Genomic DNA, 24939 nt, shown 5'->3' on the forward strand with positions numbered 1-24939 from the left:
CGGCAGCCAGCCAGCCAGCCAGCCATTTGCACACGCCACAGATACAATTTGTAACAAATTTCCTAATGACCAACAAAGCGCCGAGAGAGCACAACAAAGTGCCCAAAGGGGGCCAACGAGATCTGACCAAATGGAATTGAAATGAAATGAAATGTAATGTAATTAATGGGCTGGCTAGGGAGGCTCCGGAGAGGTGCAATATTCGGGGAATATCAAGAGAAAACTGTAGAAATATTAACCACAACTGTTAGTTGATTTTTGAACATTTGTTCATTTGAAATACATTTGATTTCGTGGCTGTTGTTTACCCTAACATCAAATCACACTCTCCATTGGTTTTGTCCATTTAGTGGCAGTCTCTTAGAGATTGTAACGCTGCCAGCACCATTATCATTAGCTGATTAGCTGCTGCATTTAATTCACATATATCTTGAGTCGATTTAATTGCCTTTCCGTCTTATTAATCGTCTAATAGGCAAAGTGGCAGACAGGCCTGGCACCATCGTGTTTCTCAGATAGGATGGACAGGCTGACAGCCCCGTGAAGCCGTTAATGCTGATTACGGCCCATTTGCGTTTGGCTCTTGCATTTTGCAGTCACTTTCTGCGGACCATCCTCTGCATGTCTCCACCCATTGTTCACAGCTGCCTGGCCAAAAGTCATACTTCATTTAACGCTGGCAAAAAAAAACAAAAAAAACGTTTGTTTGAGAATCATTTAAGCTTTTTTGTGGGTTTTAGTATTAGCTTTTAGTTGAGATTTTGAGAGGAGTTACGAGATGAGAAAGTTTACTTATTATTTCTTACTTTTACTGCTGCATTTTGCACACCATTTTTGCTCATTTATTTGAAGGGAATAATGAGCAAAAGTTGCAGAATAAAAGGTAAAAATGTAATAAATAAAACACCTTTTGGTTGGTGCGAAAATTATTATTATTTATTATTATTCTCCTAAAAAGGTGAAAAAGTACAATTAAAAGTGTAAAAATATAATTTTTGCTTCTATATAATTCTGGATAATTATTGCTATTACGTTTTTGCTTTTTTGCGACGTTCTTGGCATCGAATTGATCATTAATTTCTTGTATTTTATTGCCATTTTTGCAGTTTTGTAGCGTGTGCCATTTGTCATCTCGCACGCTGGATGGGCTCTGATCTTATATAGTACCTCCATATCGTATGTAGCTGCGCAGTTTCTATTTTTAATCGTGTGTGTGGGCAGGCGGGAGGCTCACAAATCAAAAATGCTAATTACGCAGGTAGAAATCGCAAGTTTGGGGCCACGAATTGGCCCGTCCATCGAGTGCCAATCAACTCTTTGCGTCTCTTTTGGCTAATGGAAATTGGGAATTTTGGCTAGAGACTTATGGCAATGGCCAACACAACGCAGACAGACGCTCTTTCAAGTTCAATGCGATGGGAAACTTACTTTTAACTGACCAAAAAAAGAAGTAGACGAGTGAAAAAAATAGAAATTGGCCACTTGAAAGCACAACCACCGCCGGCACAGAGGAAGCTGCCTGAATGGCCTGGCCAAGATACAAAGATACGCAGATACAGATGCACGAATGGACACAAAAAGATGGAGTAGACAGCGACAGCGACAGCGACAGCGACAGTCTTGTCAACCAACCTACGCTCTCTGTGCACTTGACCGGCTAATGGCTTTTTTGCGTTTCATTGAAGAGATCTCCATCCAAACCCATCCCCATCCCCATCCCTCGTTTGTATATCTCTTTTTTTCTTTTCACAATTTGGCGGCAGCTCGTTGAAAGTGAAATGTGTGAAAATGGCTAATTAAATGGACGTACACAGCTCTCTCTCCCTCGCTCTCTGTGGCCCTCTGTCCGCCCAGCTTGGCGGATAATTCGATTTGCTTAGACCCACGTCTCACGCCTGCCATTTTCACCTTTCTGCTCCCCCCTGCATGGCCCTGGCTAATTAAGAAATTTCAGTTGTTGTTCCGAAAGTACTTTCATCTCTCGCACAGCTCACAGTCAGATCTCTGAAGTCATTTCCGTCAGTTTATTGAGTGATTTTAACGAGAAAAAATAACCCAAAAACTTGCCCCGAACCATTTGTACATTTGTTTACCTCTCTCATGTGTGTGTGTGTGTTTCACTCTTGTTTTTTGTGTGTTTTTTTTCTGGTTCTACCCTCGGATCAACGTTCAAGCAAAATGTTTGATGCTCAGCACGTAGCAGCAATTACCCCGCCAGTTCGTTGCTTAAGTCTTTTGTTTTACGACTAATTCAAGCCGCCGAAATGTAATCACCAGAGCCATAATTGTTGAAATATATGTACGTACATATGTACCTATGGTTTTGATTTAATGTCTGTCCATTTGGTACAGAAACCTACTTTTTGTATGCGGGTTTTTATTAGGGGAAAGGAGAGAGATGCCAAAGTGCTCGTAGTGCTCGGAGCGGAGAAAAAGTTGGGCAAAATAAAGAAAGAAAAGGCCAGCTGCAGGGCTGCAAAGTTCAACAGTTTTTAGATATTTTTAGATCAATTTTTAACACATTTTTGCGCGCATTTAAATTATTATTTAATGATTTTCTTAAGTAATTTCTTAGGGAATATTTCTTTGTCTTTTGGTGCTCGAAGTTCGTAGTTCTGATTACAATTCTCTTGTTACATATTTCTATAGCGGGAATATTTTGCCCAATAATCTATGCAAATCTCTTGAACAAAAGCCCCAAATGTGAACTCCGCCCGAAACCGTTGAACTTTTTTATAGAAATTTGAAACTTTGATTGTGTTCCTCCTGCCCACCCAAAGAAAAGGAAATGACAGCTTGGCAAATCGCTGGGGAAGGGAGAAATTTACCCAATAAGAAATGCTAATTTTTGGGCAACCAAATAATTAATTCTGCAACTGGTTTTCGTTGTAGTGGAAAGGAATTTGAATGCAAAACATAAAAGCAGCAACAAAAGCAAGTTCTAGCATAAATTGTAAACAGGTTTCAAGTCGAATCAAAACTGTGTCAGATCTCTTCAAGAATGCGCCAAAGAATTACACAAAATATTTCGAATTGCAAAATCCAACAGAGGCTGGCAGAAATCGAATAGTTCTCAGACATTTTCGAACAACTAATTGGGCCTCCGACTGCATAAATAAACCGCGCAGCGAGCCGGGGTCTCGCGCGTTGAAGTTCGTTGACTTTGCCACCAAATGCGATTTCATGGTTCGAAGTTTATAACTGTGGCCGCTTTTTGTTGCCACCCAAAACGATTAAGAAACGACACAAAATTGGAGAACTTTGGAGACGCAGAAAGCATCAACAGGGAGGAGGCTCTGTGGCGTTTGGGAAAGTTTTGAAGTGAAAGGGCGTGCGGAATGAGCTGAGCTGAAGAGCAGAATAATATCAGAAAAATGAGCTAAAAGGGTAAATATATTTTGGCATAAAAAAACAAACATTTCCCCGAAAGATCAATGCAAATTATAATGGGTATTCGTTTAGTGTACTCTTCCAGCAAAACACAAAAGGCAAACTCCACCAAACTTGTACACAAATAAATCACTCGGTGAAGAATCTTTAGCTGTTTGATTGGAACCTTGACTTCAATGAACTTTGCCTGTCAAATACGTGAAATATGCGAATAAATTCAGAGATTCCAAATAATTTTTTGCTTAGCAAAAGCAAATAAATCGCTTTGACATGCGATCAGCGAGCGTGTACAAGTTTATTTTTGGGCTGGGATTATACATAATATAATTTATAAGAATAATTCAATGGAGTGCTGTAATCGGTTGATATTTATTCAACTAATGAACGAGCAACAAAATGTGTACCTTAGATTGGCTTTACACAGATCGCAGATACAGCTTTGGAGTCTGTGGAGAGACTCTCTGTTGAGTGTCGAGAGGCGTACCAGCTCGAAAGTTTCTAATTGAATGAATAAACTTACACAACAACACAGAGCAACAGGCAGCTACATTTTCTTTGTAGTATTTGCAACTTTGCAGCTGCTTTGTTCTCATTCAACTGGAGGAGTTTGATCTTTGTTATTTTGGCTTGTTATGGCATTTCCTTTGTGGCTGAGAGGTCTTAGTGTGGCTGTTGCTTGAGGTCTCAGTGTGGCTCTAGTTGTGGTCTTAGTGGCTGTTGCTTCTTGCTGTTGCTGTTGCTGTTTCTGTGGTTGCAATGCTGAAAATAAAAGTGAGCGCCGTCTACCATGTGTGCTTGTGTGTGTATCTGACAGATATTCAATCTTCATCTTCAGCATCAAAACCGTTCGTCAAACGTGTTTTATTGTACGCGAAACTGCGCTATTTTCTGCGTCGCATCTCGCGTCTCGTTTTCTCTGTACCAGCAAGTGGCTTCGCTTTGGTTTGGTTTGGTTCAGTTCTGATCTCTCTGGCAGCCAGCCCACCTCCTCTCTCGCTGTACTTGTGCTGCCTGAGTCTGGGTCTGGCACTGGGCCCGGGCCCGGGCCTGGTCACGACATCTGAACAAGCGGCCGCCATGCCCGACGACAACGACGACAGCTCAAGGTCGCATTCCTTGCGCCTGACGCAGTCGCTCAGCAATTTGTTTTGCTTTGATATTTTTCAACAAGCTCAACATGTCCGTATCTCAGTTCTACCCAAGTGTATCTGTGTATCTTTTTGTAGCCTCTTCCATATGGATTGCTGGAATGAATAATTGCTGTGGGGGCGGACAAATGAGCTTTGCGTTTTGGCTACCGAAACACGACTGCGATTGGAAGAGTTAGAAATATATCACCCGCCCCGGACAAGTGCCATTGAGTCAATCAACTTGAAGATTTTGGAAGTACTTCACTTCAAATGGGGAAGCGGATGCAAACGACAAGCAACTGAGAACAATTAATGGCAGAACTCCAATGCAAAATTCGTTATTTAAATTTATTTAATGAGTTTTTCTCTTGCTGTTAAAATTCCTTAGAAAGAATTTTCATGTTTCATGTTCCTTTCTTATGTTTATTTCTTACGATTATCCCAAGAATTGTTTAGTGTTTTTTCCCCATTTCTTGTGGCACTCCCACACGCTGTAACTGGAATCCGCAGTTCCTGTTCGTAGATGCTCGTTCCCGACCTCAGACATGGCCATTAACGCTCCCAGAGAAACGTTCGTGCGGCGGCAGTCGGTTCTTTCAGATGCCATCTGCAACTAATTTATGATGGGTAGAGGCGCTGCGACTGCTGATGCTTCTATAAACAGGAGATGCCGATGCCCATGTCGCGCTGGATGAAGTCACGACCAAGTCCGCCTGGGAGAGAGAGTGGCAGCGGGGGAGTGTCTGGGTGTGTCCGAAGCGCAGGGGAGCTCAGTGGGTTAATGGAACACAGCACTCTGTGCAGCTCACCCGCTTCTTCGCCCATAGTGGGCAAAAGTGTGTGCAAAGGCAAGGAGAATCAATTGAACGAGCTGCGCGGCCAGGCCATGGCTCACGTGGCCCTCGGTTCAGGGCGCAAATATGAGCATGTGTGCTCTCTGCCCCTGTCTGCGCTCTGGCATATGGAATGTCGAGTGTCGCTCCAGCTGTCAGTCAGTCCGTCAGCATCTCTTTCGCGTTTCAGCTTTTGGTACAGTTCGACAGACCAGAAAGGGAGAGTGGGGGAGGTTGAGAGAGAGAAATAACTTTAAACTTTTACTTTCACTGCCAATTTGAGTGACTGAGCAGTGCGGCGGCAGTCCCTCAATTTGCATGGTAAACCCCTTACGGTTGGTGGATGTTGGAGTGGGGAACGGGTATCCCAACAATGTTTATTGTGTTGTTATTTTGTCGTTGTTTCTGCTGTGCTGTGTCTAAGACTCATTTGAAAATCTGTATCTGGCGGCAATTTGAGCGCGAAGATACGACTACAAGTACTACAAGTTGTACGAGCATCTCCGCTCTCCTCGCTCCATTGTCTACGGTCTTTAGTTTAATTTCATTTTCACAACAACAGCCACGCACACTTGTCCACACACTGGCACACACACATGTGCTGCAATTTGATCGTCACGTTGAGATTGCAGCCGCCACAGCCAGGCAGCAGGCAGCAGGCAGCCAATGTTAATGATGAGCATTTGATAATAGTACTAGCTCTGGGCTCTTCCACCCAACTGTAGCTCCTCCATCTTCAGCTTTAACTGTTGTTGGACATGCTGCTCGCAAGAGCTGTTTACCCGATTATTTGCATGTACCTCGAGTGGCAGGAAAATGATCATCGTTGACTGCTTCGGCGAAAGTTGTTTGCCAAAAAAAAAAAAAAGATCGAAACATCGAAGGGAGGATGCACCATGGATGGATTGGGCCAAAGAGAGAATGAGAGAGTCTGAAAGTGAGAGAGTAAGGGCACATACTGGGAGAGAGGCAGAGCTTTCAGGGCAAATAGTGACACCACACGAAAATAGATCTTCTCTTTGTTTTTTCCACCCATTGTTGGGCCTCACATCTGGCACTTACATACTTCGGTCTCCGCTCTCAAATCTACTGCAAAGATGGTTGACTTTTACCAATTTAATTGTGGCATCGAGAGTGTCGCACACCATTCAACGTTCACAATTCTATTATTCCATTGAACCCAACGCGCAGCCACGAACCACATTCAATAATGTCAGCACTTTGCCCCCCCAGGCGACTTTTGGGAACTGAAGGGCCTTTCAACTGGAGAGTGAGAGAGCGAGAGAGAGAGAGGGAGGGCGATTACGTAGGCACACGCGTCTTCTTCCCAACAAAAATAAAAGAAATTTCCAACATGAACAGCGCTGAATGGAAATGAAATGAAATGATATGAGAGTAGCCATAGGAAAACGAAATCTTACGAAATCTTCGTCAGGTTCGTCGCTCGTCGTCATTGATGTGGATGTGGATGTGGATGTGTCGCATTTCAATATTTAAGCAGATGCAAGATAAACACACTCCAACATAAGCCCCTGCCCCTGCCCCTGCAAGTGAGAGTGGAGAAAGAAAGTTGGGCCTGCTATTTCCATGGGTTTTCTATCTACTTGTTGCCTTTTGGCTACGTGCTGGCTGACACGCCCCTTAGCCTCGCTTAGAATCAAGAGACTTGGGCAACGAACCTGCCAGCTGGCTGCGCTGCTGCTGCTGCATTCCACAGATTTTGTTCCACCGCCTGCCAAGGTTAGCAGCGTCATTGCTGCGGTCAGGTACGAAACCCGATATCATATCTTGCTGTGGGCCTCTCCACAACTACAACTGCAACTGGGCTTACATCTGCATCGGTCTCTGAGTCTACGTGAGTGGACGGCACTTTAATTGCGCCTCTGCTGTGCGCAAAAATCTATGCAAAAACATTGCTTGTCTATTAAGAACAAGGCCAACACCAACCTGGCTTAATCTATTATTAATTTAACCCCAGCAAACCCGCCACGAATGCAATGCAATAGCATAAACTGCATAAAATTAAACTCCATTAAACTGCTGAAATATTCATAATTGTTTGAGTGATGAATGCAATGCAAACGCCGAGAGATCTCACAAATTTTGGGTTACATTTGATGGGGAATGAAGTTTATAAGTTTATTAAATGAGACAGAAACTCACAGCCAAATAGGAGTTTATTCTTCGCTCCAAGAAGCTTCAAAGAGCAGCTACATTTATAGCTCAGAATATGTTCTCAGCCAGGAGTTCCATCTATAGGAATTCCATAATAATTAAAGCCCTCAAAAGTTCTCTCAGCCATAAAGTAGACTTGAAGAATCCTACTGATCAGATCTTAGATAGATTTGCTTTCTATTTGAAGCTTTCTGCACATTTTTTTTCTGCTCTTTGCCTTTTTTTTGTTGCTTGAAAAAATCCAAAATCAAATTGAGATTCCAATCAAAGTTTCGCGTCTGCCCATATGCCACGCATAAACTTGATATTCAAAGTAAATTTTTCAATTTCTACGCGCATAGATATTTCCATAAATAAACCGCATAAATCAGAGCTCCACACAGCGACTGACAGACGCCTGGCAGCGCGACTCCACAGCGACTCCACGCGGCTCATTAGTAATCAAAAGTTGTGCAGCGGCCGGCCACTTGGAGCCACTGGCGTCCACCACTGAATTCTTGACTTGTGCACAAATTGTTGCACAAGTCCCGGAGCGACTCGTGGGCTGGCAGCTGGGACCTGGACATGGACCTGGAACTGGACTGGACGTGGACTGTAGCGATGTCGCCAACGCATCGACCTGGCCGGGAGTCCACACACAGAACCCCACAGTTGGCCTGTTTACCTTGTCTTAATGGCCATTTGCCTGTGCTGCTGCTGCTGCTCGAGCGGCAATTTAAATATTTTAGCCATTTCGTTGTCGCTGTCGTTGTCGTTGTCCGCTCCAGAGCCCCACTTGGGGAAAAATATCTTCAAAAATTTCTACTTTGCGTCTTTGCAGCTCTCTCAGTGGTGCGGCATGTTTTTCGGATAGGGTTTATGGTAATTGGCTTGGGTTAACATACTTTCCGAGATATAATAATGGCCATAAAAAGAGGCCAAGACTTGTACAAGATTTGAGGATATTTCAGCATTATTTAATGGGTTGAAAATGCTGAGAGAATATCGAATAGAATTCTTAGTTTGTTTCCTTCAAGTGCCCTTGGTGTTGGAGGATTTCTTCACCTTGATTTTGGTGCCAGCCACCGAGGACTTCTTGCGGCCATTCAGTTTGGTTTTGTTCGTGCTCATGGCCACGGGCTTGGGCTTCACGACCCGAGCCTCCACGCGGATGTACAAATCGTAGTTGAAGTCGCCACAGGACTTGCCTGAAAGCTGCGAAATTAATGAATGTAAGAAAATAAAGCTAAGGTCTTACCGCAACACATCTCCTCGCCGCAGGACTCGCAGGTCATCAGTCTGGTCTCCACAATGCCCGACTTGTTCTTGAGCTTCTTCACGCCGCTGTTCAGCGCAAACTCGCGGCGATCCCTGGCCTCGGTCTTCAGCTCCAGCTTGCCCATCTCCACCATGCGACTGAAGTACTCCTCCTCCTGCTTGTTCTTGGGCCGCAGCGTCGTGAGCATCTTCCAGTCGATGGGCACGGCGCAGAGCTCCATGAGCACCACATCCTTCATTTCGGTGGGCACGGGATCCGCATAGACGTAGAGCGGCTCCCGCTCGCCATTCGATTTGAGCAGCTTGCGCATCTCCTTCTTGGGCATCTTGAAGGCGTAGTCCTTGTCCCGGATCTTGATCTCCTCGGCGCGCACCTTCACGGGCCGCATCTTGTAGTCGGGCACCTTCTCGAACAGCCGCTTGAACTCCTCATTGGTTTGAATGTTGCTGCGACTCAGGTCCAGCACGGGCACAACCGTCTTTTTCTTGGCCAGCAAATCATCGAGTTTGCTCATTCTGAAACAAAGTTAAGGAAATGCAAAGAGAAAATTCCCTGGCGCAAATATCGATCAAGCTTTTGAGTCTGTTGCCAGGGTGACCAGAACGCGTTTTGTCCATTTTTTGATACATTTATGCCTGGCAATATTTATTCCTAATTGCGTTTCTCTCTCTATTTCAGATCCACAAATAACCGAATCACGTGTAACACGGTGGAAATTGATGATAACAGGCCGTGCAAACATTGTACAAAGCAACAAAATTCAAAGACCTCGCAGCACGCAGCTCCAACGAGAAGCTCAACAGTTGGCCAGAAGCAACAGCCACAGCAACACAGCCAAACACTTTGTTGGCGCTTTGCTGGCTCATTTCATTTACCTGATTTGTGGCGGCATTACGTGTTTTCGATTTGAGCTCTGGTTTGGTCTTGTCTGGTCTGGTCTGTGCCCGCCAAAAAGAAAGTCACGACACGACAGTTCCCCCGGCTGTCTGAGCCAGCCAGAAACGAGATTTCCAAGATTCTCTGCAACGAAAGTCAAAGTTACAAGTTTACTCCAAATTCGGGTTTGGGTTTGAGTTTGAGTTGGCCCCCCGGTTCAACGTCTTTTCAGCGCTGTGTGCCACATTTTGGAAAGTGAAAATCGAGTGCAACGCGTGTCCAAAATCTGAAGCTGAATCCGCAGCGGGCGCTGCAGCTGAAAGTGAATTCGACCTGCAAGTGATTTTCGGGCGCCTTTTGTTTTGCTGCTTCGGTTCGACTCATCAGTAGCCCAGTTATTTAGCTACTTGGAGCCACAAACCACTTCAAGTCACATTCATTGATCGACAGCAAGCGGCAAACCGGAGAACCAGCCACCACAATGGAGGCCGAAGAAGTTACAAAACTTGTCGATGGCGTTTATCGGGTAAGTGCAGGAAATTAGATGCTTAAGATGTGATTAAATGGGTGCTAGGATTGTTATTGGGGTGCAGGGATCAGCGGAAGAGAGAGAGAGTCGCTCCTGCTAAGCTACTCTGTAATAGAAAGATGGACTGTGCGAGCCTTGAGGTAGGGAAAAAGTGAGATAATTTCATGACAGCGAGGCCACGCGTAAGAAGCGTCTCACACGTCCCTTCTCGTTTTATTAATGTTCGAAGGTTAGACTGAAAATTGTCTTATATAATCCCCGCTGGCAGACTGGCTAAATGATCTAACGGTTAGCTGTTGCATGAAGGCCATTTCTATTAGACACTTGCCACCAATTTACCGTTATGCTCGCAACGATGTTTACCCTTTTTGGAAAACCATTTACAACGATAAACGTTTTCTTTGTAAACTAATTTAATCGCCACACGCGATCACCACGAAACGAAAGCCACACAAAAAAGTTAATCTACAAAAATGGCATACCATCAGGCACATACGATTATGTACATATATTTATGTATGTATATAAATATGTACCCTTAAAAGTTCATAAAGCAAACGCTGCCCTGGTGCTGGAGGTTATTGATTTTAATTGCCTTTGAGTTGTGTTTATGGGACTTGGGATGTACTCGTACTTTTACTCTCATGTGTTGGACTTTTAGAGTTTTGAATGTTGGTGGGAGGTTTAGTGGATGTCTGGCAACCCTCACTGGGGTGTTGTAAAATATGTTTGTTGCTTTAATGGCAATATCCCAATGGTTGGCATTTAAAAATCCAGTAAAAAGCTTTGAGTAAAATTCTGTAGAATACTTTTGATTGCTGCTTCGACTCTCGTAATTTTCAAGACAACGACTTTGAAGGCATTTCTGTATACGAATTCATCTTCTGCCGCAAATTGTATACTTGCAATTTCTTTATTATTTTTAACCATTTGTATTCTCCTTTTCCTGTCTTGAAGTTAATCAAAAGCCGAGCATTGGCATGGCTTACTGTCTGTCGTTGTAAGCAAACCTAATCTTAAAGTCCTCAAAGTACCCTCCAGAAAAGATCATTTCAAATATGAACAACAAAACCCGTAAATATCTTAAGACTTAAAATGGCTAAAAGACATTTTGAAAGTGAATTTCTTGTGGGCCCTGTTGGCCGTTGGCCTGTTGGCTGTTGTTTGTTGGCTGCTGTGTAAATTCATATCCAAATTTGGTCACGACACAAGGCGGCTGTGTTGTTGTCGTTGTTTTTTTTTTGGCATACATTTCTGGCCATACGATACGTATCGGATCGCAGCTTCAAAACATTCGGAACCAATCCAATACGTTGCGAGCAAACAAGTTCAATTGGGGATTGATTTGATTTGTTTGTTTGCGTGCGACCCACCAGGCCACCAGTTCACCCCACTTGACGCCAGAGAGGGGAAGACAATCAAGATATAGACAGAGAAAACGAGAGGCGACTCCGCCTTGGGAGTTTGGCAAGTTTTTGGGCTGCTTTTGAGCTGTGTGTTGCATCTGCCTGGGGCCACATTGTGGCAAAGGCATTGCACATTTTTCGCGCATCCATTTCATTATGTAACTTTGCAGTTTTTTCTTTGGAAAACTTGCTGCTGGTGCTGAGGCTGCTGCTGCTTTGCGGTCTTTGCTGTCTTGCCAGGCAGCTGGAAAATTGCGGAAATTTTGTTTTCGGGTTGCTTCCCTGCAGCGACGCGTCGCACGTTGCACGTTGCACATGGCTGCACTTACTCGACCGCCATTTGCATTTTCCCCGCTGCGCGCTGCTGTTTTTCTTTCATATTTTTTGTTTAACACTCTTGTTTATTTGTGTGACAGTCGCAGGCGAAGAAAATCGAATAAATATGTGGACTGTGGACCCATTTAATTAGTGGGTTGCGCCACCCGACAGGCGAAAGACTCAGGAAACGAACTTGCACCGCGACGCGAATCTGAATTACCGCGAGAGAGCATCAATCAACATTCAAGTGGAGTGGAGTGGAGTGAAGTGAAGTGACTTCCTCCCAACATCCACACGATGATGATGGCTTAATTCCAAGTGATTTATTCACAATTGTCTGTTGTCGGTCGGTCCACTCGTCCATCGATCTATTATGACATTGTATTGCGTTGGATTTTCATTTATAATTTTATCATTTATTTAAGAGATTGTCTGGGCTCTGGCATGGGTCTGAATTCACTTCTGGGTTCGGCCACTCGCAGTTTCTAAACGGGTTTTAATTAATGCGATATCTCATTCGGTTTTTGATTTTCTATTCCATTCTAAGCTCAGGTGCGGTCCGTTTTCTGGCCTTTCTAAAAATTCATACACTCAACGGTGACTCCGTGATCTGCGGGTCTGCCAATGAGTCTGAGAAGTGATTATATTTGATATTTGTGTGAGTTGATTCTCTACAAAGGCAGAACGAGAGGCTCCTTGGCCACAATGATTATAATTTGTAAATAAAAAAGGTTTTATATAAATCACATTTGTAAACCTCTTTTCATAATTTTACTGCCAAGATTTATTGCAATTCAAAAAATTGTAGGCTCGTAAATCTCTTTGTGTCAGCCGCAAGATAAATCTCAAGTTGCAAGCAAGTCAATTATGTGGAGAGATGTACTGAAGCTCTGAATTTAATACATAATTCGCCTCACTTTCACTTTTGCATTTATATTTTGCAATTATTCAACGGTCTACAAGTTGCAACGGGCTTAAGGTAGAAGTTTTGGCAGGAATTTAAGATTGGAAATTAATTAAATTAATTCTGTGACTATTTCCCCACAAAAGTACGAGTTTCTTTTACTGCATGCCATTCCACATTCATTGCCGTTCATCAAGCCTCAGATGGACATTCATTTTCCAGAGTGAATATTGTTTTTTGAGTGGTGGCAAACCGCAGGCAAGTTGTGCCGTCAAAGCAATGTTCAGAAACGCATTTCATTCAAACAGCTGCCATGCGGTGGCGATGAATGACTTCAAATTGTTTGTCATTCGCTTAGATTTATGGCACATTCTCCGGCACATAAATCGAAGCTGAAGCCTGAAGCTGAAGCCGGGAGCAGGCTGCCGCCAGTGATCAGATCGGAGTGACGTTCAGGTGACCACACAAAAGACCAAGCCAACCTGCGCCTCTGGAGGCGCTGAAGGAGACGAAGCCCCGCAAGAGCAGGCACCCAGCACTCTGTGGGATGGAACGGAGGTGTCCGTAGTGTGCTGAAACTGCAACAAAAAATCCACCAGGGAGAAGTAGACAGTGAACGAGAGAGAGAGAGAGAGAGAGAGAGAGAGGGGAGAGAGGGACAAGACAAGCAATGAAAATAAATTAAAATTGCAGCCACTGACGACGACGACAGCGACAGTGCCTAATGCCAGGGTATTTGGGTCTGGTCTGGCGACTGAGGACTGAACCATGGAGCTGGGAGCAGGCACTGAGAGTGCGGACAGCGGACAGGCGGACAGTACCCATGATTGCCATGTCTGAGGCATTTCTAAGGCTGCTGCTGCTGCTGCTGCTGCTGCTGCTGCCGCATTAGAGAGGCCGCCTCGTGGAACGATGTCACATCGCCTGGGTTGGCGCTGTCACCTGGCCAGCCCCTCTCCCGAGGAATGGGAATGTAAATGGCTAAGAGAGCCGGCACCGGCATGGGTATGACCATGGCAAATGGAACTGGGTTAACGTCCGACTCGGCCGAGAGAAGCCCTACCAATTGGACTTTGAATCGTTTTGCTTATACCCTAACCCAACTGGAGGATGTTGGCTGTTCGAAGTTACAGGAAAACGGAGAAGACTCAAGTTCATAGATTTATTTTGGGTTCTCAAGCCTTCCATCTTTTACCTCTTGAATATTTCTTATTCCCAAAACTCTCCTCCCATTCCGTTTTAGTTCCCAAGGACATCTGCTCTTCGCCTTTGGCCCTGGCAGTAATTTAACTTTATTGCAGCTTATCCCGAAGGCCTGGGAAAAAGTCACGCAACCGAGAATTACCTTGCGTTTAGCATTTTTCACGCACTTTGCGTTCATTATCTGTCTCGAGCAGCGAGGAGTTTGGCGCCCAGTGGGGGGCCTTAAGCTGGGAAGAGGCTAACCACAGCCACACCTCTGCTGTGTGACACCGCCACGGTGCCACTCCTCTCTCTGCCACTAGCTGTGTGGGCGTGACTGGTTGCGGCTTGACGCCTTCGTTGAAGTTTTGTCAACAGTTGGGTTTTGGTTTCGTTGTTGTTATTGTTGTTGTTAATGTTATTAAAGTTGTTGTTGGCATTTTTCCTGCTCGTTGTTATTGCTGTTTGAATACCTGTTGCGTGTTGCTTTTTGCATTTGTTGTTTTCTAATTGGCATAATTGCGGCTTACGGTTGTTGCTCGTCAGCGTACCCTTTTGGAGGGGTACTACGACTTTGTTTAAATGTTTGCCAATGTAGTTAGTACTCTGGGTACTCCATTCCTTCGCTCACTTTAAATCGCCATCCTCCTTTTCTACCTTTTGATTTTGCTGTCTTTACTGTTAATTCGCAACTTCACCGCTTCTTTGCTGACTTTGAATTTGAGAAGAGAGCTCGAGAGAGTAACAAACACAAAAAAAGCTTTTTCGCTCTCTTCCTTCTGCCAAAACAAATACCTAAAACGCATTTATGAGCAAACTGCAACCTTCTTTGCTCTTACTCTCTGACTGTTATGTTTACTGTAACTTTACTCAGATGTTGTGTTCCTTAATTCCATTGAACAAATACGATTACTTCTTAAGCCCACTGTAATTGCATCGAACGAATTGACAATTAAGCCCACCGTCAGCATCAACATAGCTGTAAATACTCTCTCCATAGAATAAGTAAAAGAAGAGAGAGAGTAACCAAATTAAGAGAGGGATCAAATGGATCGAGCGAGGAAGAAGACGCGCACACGCGTCGTACATTAACTGTAACTGTAACTGTAAGTGTATTCAAAGCTTCGCTACCTGCTGAAAGTCTTCCTTTGCTGTTGTTTGCTGGCTGTTTGCTTGTTGTTGGCGCTGTTGTTTTGTGGCTGCATTCTCGCATGCCTCTGACTGAGGTGGGTGTGTCGCTGGCTGGCGTCGCTGAATTATGGCCTAACCTGAATGTGGCTCTCCTTCGCTTTATACCGTACCCTTTCTACCCTTCCACCATTACGCCTCGTTGCCTGCCTAAACTTACAAAGAGAGAGAGAGAGGGGGGGAGAGGTTGGGTTAGTAGCTCTGTTTTAATTAAAAAAATTACACATGTGGCCTGGCGATTTATGTTAAGCGACGATTAGAGACAAAGCCACCCCACTCTTGGTTTAGATTCAGACTTGGGTTAGTATCTGGCATGGGCAAGACTACCTCAATTAATTTTGGGTTAAGTGCGGCTGTTGTTGCTCGCTGAGCTGCAGATTTGCGGGCGCGATAGGCGGTTGCGTCAGCAAGTCGCATTTCTAATTGCCCCGCTGAGTGGGGGAGTGGCAGGGATACGGCTATCTGGTTAATTGCCGAATCGAACGGCGAGGAATTTGTTAAACAGTTGAAGCTCGAGCAATTACACCAAACAGATAAGATCGCAGAGCAAAAGGTACAACGTGATGCGGAGGGGGGATAACACTTTAGAGATAGAGGAGGTGCCATAGAGTCCTCTCTGATGAGGAATAAATCTGTGAAACTCTCAAATATTTCCATACCGAAAGCTCTTCAGAGCTTTTGGCAGCTAAACGTTTACTCAAAAAATACTCGAATTTATTTGTTTAACTTCATCAGCGGAGTCACTTAGTGTCTTCATTGCTATCATTAGATCAAGGGTAAAATCAATGCACAGATCGCACAGTCCAACAGTTGTTTATTATGATAATGGTAGCCCAAACTTTGACTGCAGCAACCGCAAATGAGTAGCCAACAATTAACATTGATAAACACATAACGGCTGATCCCCCACAGAGGGTTAAGGCACGAGTCAGACGTCTCTGTGGCTGTAACTATTTTTTAAATGTAATTGCAGCTGAGGTCAATCGGCACGAGTGCACTTGAGAAGGGCACGCAACTCCATGCGGAGCCTCTGTATCTGTATCTTTTGAGTGTCAGATAAAGATAAATGTAAGCCAGCCGGCTAGTAGATCATAAAAGCAAACACTCAAACTCGGGCAAGTTGAATCGTTAAACAGCAGCGACCTTGGGCGGACGAGTGTTTGAGTATTCAACCATCGGAACAACTGACTTTTTTTGAGACTCGAGTTCGAGTCATTCCCACGCCTTGGATGCCACATTTGCGGCCAATAAATTGTTGAGGCAAATAACTCGCTGGGCACAAGCGAATTGAACTGTTCCCCAGAGAGCAAGAGAGTGCAAGAGAGAGGGAAAATCTATTGTTTGCACTTTATTTTTTTGACATTTTGTTGCTAATTGTTGGCCACAAGTCTTTTGGGTAGTCGGTGAGTGAGTGCTGGGCTTTGATCAGCTCAAGGCAGCCGGAAATGATTGACCACCAAAGAATTTCTCAGCACAAGAACCCAACACACAGAACCATCAATTATGCTCGCATCTAACGAGTGTTTAAAGATTTGCCTTTTTGGAAAGCTAGAGCCAAGCTTCTTTGTTCCGGACAGACAATGAAAACACTTTGTGGCCAAAGACAGTTTCTGTTTTGTTTTCGTGACTGTGGGCTGTGGGCCTCTGCGTGCTAAGAGCTCGACATTGTCTCTTGTTTGGCCACGCCCAGGACCAATGTTGCTCTTTGTCATTGGCTGTTTATGGGTGTCAGCACTCGCTCCACTCTACGATGATGTCAGAGGCATGCCAAGCGGTTCACTCACGTCATTCCAGATGCACCTTTCAACTCTATCCCTCTATCCGGCGTCTCGATCTCGCATTGTATGCAAATCTTTTCCCATCTGTAAAGTTGTTAATTAATTGTCGCTTGGCTGTAGATATTTTTGCATTTTCCGAGTCGCTATCATGCGGTTTAGCACTGATGATCGGAGTGACTCATTGCCCAGTATAGATCCATGAATTCTGTTGAATAATTCCACATTCTCTGGGTGTTCCCCTGGGCTATGGGGGAGGCATTGAAATGATTAATTACTGACAGAGTTTATGCCTTAGAAAATGTTAGTTTGAATATTGAATCTTGATTTATGTGAAGTGTAGAATATTTTATCTTTGGCTTACAATAATTAATGGAGTTTAATTGATTGTTTTTTGGGGAATAGTTTGACTTCTGACAACACCGTTGAAACATCTGTGGCCAAATTAACTCTGATTTAATATCTGGTTACCGTTTTCCAATCTAATCTACTCTGGCATCCACATCATTAAATCCTCCATGGAAGTTGCTTGACGAAAATCAACTGGAAACCCGCATGAAAATTTAATGATGCCTGAAACCGGTACAGAATCTGGTCAGGGATCGTGTCTTACATATGATTACGTTTGCAATTCGACTATGAGATAAACAAATGAGAGTTGAATACACACCGGGGAAGCCAGTTGGAAATAAAATCCAGTTCATAATTGGCACACAAATGGCCCACAAAACATGACTCTGCACTTGAGGAAAAGCATCGGGAAGTGGCAAAGACTTTTAAGAAAATGAAATAAAAATAGCTAGCTGTCCCTCAGTTGATATTTTCGCCACAAATTTCCCTAAATGTAATTCTAATCCAAAGTGTTCATCAGCTGTAAATGTTTTTCGGATTTGTTTAGTTGGAATTTTAATTGTTGTTGGGTGACTGCAACCATTAAGGCAGAGCATCGCTTTCATTTACAGTCACCGCCACTCGCGTAGATGATAGATTGCCAAATGTTCAATTAGCATTACGAGTGCGACTTTTGCTTTTGATGTTTCTTGGTTTTGTTACACGGAACTAACGATGTCTCTGACCACAGCACAACGCAAAACAGCAGACAACATTGGCTCTAATCAACTTACACAACAAACTTTTACTACCCGCGGCACAATGTGGCAGCAAACGATTACCCAGCGATGCATTGGTGCAGCCTGGCCCAAGACACAAAATGAAATTGAAATGTGGCCACAAATGGGAGGCTGCTGGCTGCTGGCTGCCGGCTCATAAATTACATTTAATTATCTGTGCAAGCCGACAACTAACGACTGCATCGACTCGATGTTTCTGCTCTGCTATTTACAGAATATACTCGACAGATTCAATCCGGGGGCCAGGCAGCTGATCGCGGCAGGCAAGAGCTACCTCAAGGCGTTGCATGGTGAGTGAAACCCCCCGCCCATAAGTGACCACAAGAACCGTGGGGGGATCTATTGTCTGCAGTGTACAGTTAACTAATTTGCAATGCATTCCGTGGCATTTCATGCAACAGGTGCCGCAACCGCCTCGCGTCTATTCAATGAAGCATTGGCCAAGATTGCAATGAACGCCCAGCAGAGCGGAACGGGAGATATTGGTAAGACTCCGCGCCAAACAGCAGTCGAACAGTCGAAACAAATGCATTCTGTTCTCTTTTCCCCAATTAGGTTCAGCTTTGATGAGCGTTGTGAACGTCAACAAGGATATACAGGAGCAGCAGATGAATATTGTGAGTGGAAAACGGCAGCGATTGGGGAAGAGATCTATAATTGATGCCTGAAATTATTGCAGCTGAAAGCCTTCTATGTCGATCTATTGGTGCCATTGGAGACGAATCTGGAGAAGGACACGAAGGTGGTGCAGCACGAGCAGAAGAAGTTCATGCAGCAGCACAAGGTGCGCATGGACAGCTACCAGAAGGCGGTCGCCACAATGAAGAAGCAGCGCAAGAAAAAGGCCACGCCCGAGAACACCGAGAAGGAGCTGCGGGTGAGTGGACCGAGCGCTTCCTGGCTGCTAATCAAAGCAACTGAAATCCCCTCGTCCACAGAGCCTGCAGGTGCTGGAGGATCAAAAGAAGAAGCTGGATGTGTTCTGCGATCAGAGCTATAAGAATGTAAGTTCCACGAATCTTTCTGCTCCTCCTCTCACTCACGATTGTTCACTCTCCACTTCCGTTCAGGCCATGACACAGGAGCGACGTCGCTACGGGTTCGTCTTGGAGCGCCAGTGCTCGATCGCCAAGCACTGGATGGCCTATCACACCACCGGGAAGACGGTAATTGATAATAATTTTGAAAATTGGCAAGAAATTGCCGCTTCTCGTGAGATCATTCCGCCGGCAGCGTACGAGAGCGGCTACAGCAGCAGCAGCAACCACAACAACAACGCGAACATGAGGCGACTGGTGAGTGATGCCCTGCCCCAGCTTCGATTGGGCGCTAACAACTTTGTTAACCAATCCCCTCCCCATCCCCATCCCCGCCTGCAGGAGCGCATCAAAGACGGGGACGATGAGCAGGCACACACCCAGCTGAAGAAATCGCGCAGCATCGACGCCCCCTACGGGGATATGCGCACCCTGCACGAGCGTGAGAATATCGGCGGAGCGGGGTCATCGCACTACGCACAGAACTCGCTGCCACGCGCCAAGTCAGACTTCAATCTGGCACTCGTGGGCACTGGCCTGGGATCGGGTAAGTGACTGCAGGAGCAGGGCCCTCTAGAGACTGAACTTCCCTTTGTTCCCTTTGTCCTGCAGGCAACAAACACAAAATCATTGAGGAGCAACTGTCGCCGCTGAGCGATGATCAGCGTGGGGATCAGCGTCCCTTGGTCAAGGCTCTGTACGCCTACATGCCCTCCGGGGAGAATCAGTTGTCCTTCGAGGAGGGCGACCGCATCGCATTGGTGGGCGGCAAGGCCAAGGGCTGGCAATTTGGCGAGAATCTGCGCACCCAGCACTTTGGCTGGTTCCCGGTGGCCTACACAAATGCAGCAGACACAGGGACCGGCTCCGAGGTGCTGCCAGCCACAGGACGTCGCTACGAGAATATGCACATGGGCTACGAGCGGAGCAATGGAGCGGGAATGGGAGCTGGAGCTGGAGCTGGATCTGCTGTTGCTCTGCGCAGCTACCATGACCAGAAGCAGCAGCAGCAGCAGCAGCAGCAGTACATGTCGGAGGCACAGCTGGAGCTAATGGACAGCGATGCCACGTACAGGAGGAGACGCAACCACAGTGCCGAGGAGTCCTCGCCCACGCGCATGTTCGGCGACACGCTCAAGCAGCAAAAGAAATACCGCGGCGGATCTGGCGCGAATCCACGTCCGGGTCCACCGCCCACACTGCCGGCACCAGTGCCCACCGGACAGCAGAGCCAGTCCTCGAGGATGCTGAACAGCTCACAGAGCTTCTGCGCCACCAACGGAGTGCCGGCCGCCGTGGAGAGACGCAAGCAAAAGCTGCTGAATGGAGCGCAGGTATGAGTGGGGGTTGCCCGTGATGCCAGCTTCTAGTTAATCTCTCTCCCTTCCTCCTGCTCCACAGAGCTCCATGAGCCATCCGTCGGGCAAGTCGGGAGTCGCAGCAAAGACCTCGCTACACAGCAGCAATGACAGCGGCTTTGCCAATGAGCCGCCACCGCAGCCGGAGGTGGACTACTCCGATGAGGAGACAGCCACGCAGCGTGTGCCCATTCGGTAAGTGGAAGGCAAAACTCACCCCGCTGCATATTCCCACTGTCTCTGTCACTAATCCGTAATCCGTAAACCATAGCCATCCATTTGCTACTCGTTTTCTGCCCTGCCTTGCCTTGCCTCAGTTTAGCGCTAAACTTTGCTCGATTTAATGTTCTGTTTCGTTTGCTTTCTTTCCTACACTTCTTGTTTTGTTTTCCATGTATCGCCATTATCCTTTGTTGTCTTGCTCTTGTGTTAACCCCCCCACGCACCTGCACGCCCACACATCCGCACCATCGACCGTACCATCCTCGCCGCCAAAAGCCGACGAGCCGACACCAACTCGCACACGCACACGGTGCCCCGGGATGTGGCCTCGTGGACGCTGAATCGGAACTTCCGCAACAGCGTGGACAGCCAGATGGACGACAAGAGCATGCATCGGCTGAGCCGGCAGAATGGGATCGGAGCGGGCAAGATGCGCTACGATCTGATTGCCTCGGATGACGAGATACTGCAGGCATCCAGTGCGGGCCTCAAGCGCACCAAGTCCTTCTGGAAGTTCGGAGGTGGACGCAGCGGCGAGGATATTCTGGCTGGCATGTCGCTGTGGCAGCACCGGGATCTGGTGGCAGCACCCAATCTCGAGGAGATGCGGGACCGCGATGAGCTGGAGCGACGCTCGGACGAGGAGCGCAACGTCAATGGGAATGCCAATGCCAATGGCAATGGCAATGGAACGCTGACCAAATCGCACAACTCCAGCTCGTCGCAGGAGAAGCGTGGCCGCAAGGACAGCCTCACCAGCACGGAGCCATACGGGGAGGAGGATGAAAACATTTATGGCGTGAGTCAGCCTCCCCCTCCGCAACAGCAACAGCCGCAGCAGAGGAGCAGCTACACCCCCAAGTCGCGCATGAAGATCATGAAGACCATCGAGATTGACATCGAGGAGCCCACGGAGGGTGAGCGGCTGAGCACCATGCGCCGCGGACAGTCCCAATCCCAGTCGCAGTCCCAGCAGCAGGCACAACCACATCGTAAGTTGGACAAGCAGGGCTCCGGCGGCTCCTCCTCCACGCCACAGCACAAGACGCAGACTCTGAGTCGGTCCAAGCCCTCGCAGCAGCAGCTGCAGCAGCAGCAGCAGCAGCAGTTTCCCCTCTCCACCGACGAGGGCGAGAGCGATGAGCATGGAACGCTGAAGCTGAGCGACGTGAACAACTTCTTCGACGACTTGCAGCATGACGGAGGTGCCAGCAAGGCTGGACACGGACACGGACATGGACACGGCCATGGAATGGTCATGAAAACGGTGAAGCGACAGGACATACTCAAGCAGTACTACACCAGCGAGGACGACGAGTCGGACGCCGAGCTCAAGTCCACCAGCTCCGACCCCTACGACTGCATCGTCATCAACGATCATTTGGTGCGCAAGGATGACAAGCTGCGCCGCCAGCACCATCAGCAGCAGCAGCAGATGGAGTTCCACACCTTCCGCTCCTCCACGTCCACCACAGCGACCAACACGCTGAAGAAGTCCTCCGCCAAGGAACAGGACAGCACCTTGACCCGCAATTCCACAGCAAATGCAAGTGCACCCACGGCCACCATTCTGCCGCGGACACGACTCCTCAAGTCATCCGCCAACAGCCACAACCAGAGCCACAGCCAGAGCAACAATCACAGCAGTGCCACGCTGGAGAGAAACTCGAAGACGCTGACAGGCAACAAGAGCTACGGGCCGTGGTATGACTTCTGGGATCAGGAGCAGCACGGCATCACAGGGCAAAAGTCGGCGAGTGCCAAGTTGAAGTGAGGATCGGGAACGAGACCAGAGCCATGCTGGGAGAATGAAGTTTCGCCGTTTTCTTACCGGTTAAGAAAATGCGCAGAGAGAGCGTGAAAGGAATGCCCCCAGGCAGACTCGTGCAGATTCTCAGATGTATTTGAGTGCCACTCGCCAGAGACCTTTCCACTGGCAGGGCGCAACTTTTGTTTGTTTTATTATGTACATATTTAATCATACCTATTTTAATTGTAAACTGTAACTAAGGAAACACCTTCTTCGCTTTCTGTGCAGCAGCAAAAACCCAAGCCTAGAGTGTTGGGGCTTCATTCTCGGTCACAGCCACAGCCACAGCCACATATTCGTACTCGTTCTCGTACCCATTGAATTTTGTTTTCGTCTAGAGTCTAAGCCCAAGCATGCATCATGTTTCACTCTGTTAGTCGGGGTCCCCTCCGCCTCAGGCTAATTCAAAAGTAATGCGAATGTCATTTGCCTTTCTAGCAGGCGCGGTGTGTACCGCAACTTTTCAATAGATTACTGAAAGTCCAGCTAGCCCCAGCCCCAGCCCCGAACCCCACACGTATTAAGCGCTTGCAAAACTCCTTCCCGCACCAGCCGTAAGCAGAGGCGCGTTTGAAGGGTGCACAGTCTGTACTGGACAAGTGTGCCTTACTCTCTTGCAGTGCCTCACAGTTTGCCACCGTCAAGCTGCGACACACGAAGACCAACGACCGCTCGGCACCCATGATTTATCGGAATGTGAACAAGTAGCAACGACAGCGGAAGGTGGAGTTCCTGCTGTGACCAAGCAGCCAGTTGCCATCCGAGAGAACACACCAAACCACACACAAAAGCGAATCCATCTGCTACGAGCATGCCACATAATAAACATCAAATATTATAATACAATTTATTTGTACTTAAATTAGAGTTCAGTTCTTCTGTGCAGTTGCGGCTGGGCCTAAAGTTCTGTTAGTCATTAAGTTGTACTGTTTGTTAACATAATTGTTTGTACGTATTTACTTGTATGTTAAAGTTCGAAAATGTTTATTCACTTATTACGCTGAATAAACAAGATAAAGTTAACGCAATGCCCACCCCCAATCACGGTGCTCATTAATGGCCAACGAGGTGTACATAGCGCTCAATGTCCGGGTCCTGCAAGTTCTGCAATAGAAAGGCATTAATATCAGTCTAGAAGGTGAACTTATTGTGCTAATCATTTATGTATTTACCCCCAGAACTTGTTCTTGAGGCACGGCCAGGAACAGGGCCTTTGGGTGGAGGGGGTCTCTTGTCTGCTGCAGCACTTTGAATGCCTTGTAAATGAAATCGTCGGACATCACATTCTCCAAACGGAGGTAAGCCAGACTTGGGCATGCCTGAATCACGGCCAACACTGGTGCTGACAGTCTGTCCTCGAACTGTTCATTAAACCGGAGACGCACAAGATTTCTCAGCTCCGTCAAGTGGTATATGTAGCTGGGCTTCGAGATAAGTAGTTCCAGGTCCTGCAAGCTGTGTATTCGGGCAATCGCTTTGACTTCATCGGGCTCGAGGTGTCTGACGCCCATAAACAGATTGAGCAGATGCCCTGAATGTGCAGCAGCCAGTGCAGAAAGCAATGGCAACAGAGATGTCCCCTGGGGACATCATTCCAAAATATCGACAGCGTGTGCAGCTCAGGGATCTGAGTAATGGGCAGGTACTCTCTCGCCGGACGCTCCAAGGTCAGGTCCACCTCTCTCACATGTGTCAAGTGCGGCACCATATCAGCCAGAGCTTTCTCGATAGAACCATTACCGAACGGCAGTACTCCAATTCTGAATGTGTCTTCTATTAGACCATTCTCCTCCACCACAAATGAAGAAAGCAAATCCACGCTGTCTGCATAGGTTTCCACCGTGGAAAGTGTTGTGTCTGCAACTAAAATGGATTTCAATGGCTCGCTTTCAAGCGGATATCTTTTATCTTTAATCTCACCGCCGCGGATTAGGCCAACGCTTTCTATTTTGTGCAACTTTTCTATGCAGTTAATAATACATTTAATGTCGCAGCACGACAGGCCAATTCCACATTTTAACGTAATGCGCTCCAGGTTGGCCAGGGCGCCTAAAGTTTTGGTTAGAACTCCTCTGGGAGTCGGTTCTTCTTCAAGGGACAAAAACAAAATTCTAACATGTTCACCCGCTTTCCGCAGTAGCCGCAATTCCTGTTCTGAGTCTGTAAGCTCCAGCCGATTGTACAGGCCCGCTGCGTAATCGTTTTGGACGTTCCTGAACCGGCTGCATACTTGACCAAAGTGCATGTGATCCCTTGCTGGGAGGTGTTTTAAAATTGCAGCGATGCAGTCGTCATTTAGATATAAAAAAGTAGCAGTCTCCATTTTTTGTCAAGAAAATGTAAACAAAATCAGATGTTTATTCTCTACACGGGAACATTTGCGTCACATGAACTACACATTTATGTAATTAGCAACAG

General features: G+C 46.6%; 3 protein-coding genes across 8 annotated transcripts in view; 1 reads left to right on the forward strand and 2 right to left on the reverse strand.

Annotated features, from left to right (window-relative positions):
• LOC117893232 (brain-specific angiogenesis inhibitor 1-associated protein 2) overlaps positions 1-23549 on the forward strand; it is a 29819-nt gene extending 6270 nt beyond the window's left edge. Inside the window, exons 2-13 of one of the 5 annotated variants that reach the window (XM_034799785.1) lie at positions 9465-10188; positions 18309-18384; positions 18496-18579; positions 18650-18711; positions 18774-18971; positions 19033-19098; positions 19165-19389; positions 19474-19678; positions 19744-20465; positions 20533-20684; positions 20988-21669; positions 21793-23549. In XM_034799785.1, the coding sequence (XP_034655676.1) occupies positions 10144-10188; positions 18309-18384; positions 18496-18579; positions 18650-18711; positions 18774-18971; positions 19033-19098; positions 19165-19389; positions 19474-19678; positions 19744-20465; positions 20533-20684; positions 20988-21669; positions 21793-22485 (3210 nt within the window). In that variant the 5' untranslated portion in view covers positions 9465-10143 and the 3' untranslated portion in view covers positions 22486-23549. Of the gene's footprint in view, positions 1-9464; positions 10189-18308; positions 18385-18495; positions 18580-18649; positions 18712-18773; positions 18972-19032; positions 19099-19164; positions 19390-19473; positions 19679-19743; positions 20466-20532; positions 20685-20987 lie in introns of all 5 variants that reach the window. The other 4 variants (XM_034799786.1, XM_034799784.1, XM_034799789.1 and 1 more) reach the window with 4 other exon arrangements.
• Positions 8540-9308, reverse strand: LOC117893440. Its single transcript, XM_034800059.1, has 2 exons — positions 8766-9308; positions 8540-8715 (listed from the first exon to the last, which is right to left on the reverse strand). Exons 1-2 carry the CDS (start codon positions 9298-9300, stop codon positions 8540-8542), a joined length of 711 nt encoding a protein of 236 aa, XP_034655950.1. The 5' UTR covers positions 9301-9308.
• Positions 23475-24907, reverse strand: LOC117893257. Of its 2 annotated transcripts, none has more exons than XR_004648795.1 (3): positions 24442-24907; positions 23694-24378; positions 23475-23625 (listed from the first exon to the last, which is right to left on the reverse strand). XR_004648795.1 is itself a non-coding variant. In XM_034799825.1 (3 exons), the coding sequence occupies exons 2-3, from the start codon at positions 24030-24032 to the stop codon at positions 23575-23577; spliced, it is 390 nt and encodes a 129-aa protein (XP_034655716.1). In that variant the 5' UTR covers positions 24033-24384; positions 24442-24904; the 3' UTR covers positions 23475-23574. The 2 variants fall into 2 exon arrangements, 1 of the variants encoding a protein (XP_034655716.1); XM_034799825.1 differs by having other exon boundaries at positions 23694-24384; positions 24442-24904.
• Positions 24908-24939: the final 32 nt, after the last annotated feature.

This window comes from Drosophila subobscura, chromosome J, assembly GCF_008121235.1.
Source record: "Drosophila subobscura isolate 14011-0131.10 chromosome J, UCBerk_Dsub_1.0, whole genome shotgun sequence".
Lineage (NCBI taxonomy): Eukaryota > Metazoa > Arthropoda > Insecta > Diptera > Drosophilidae > Drosophila > Drosophila subobscura.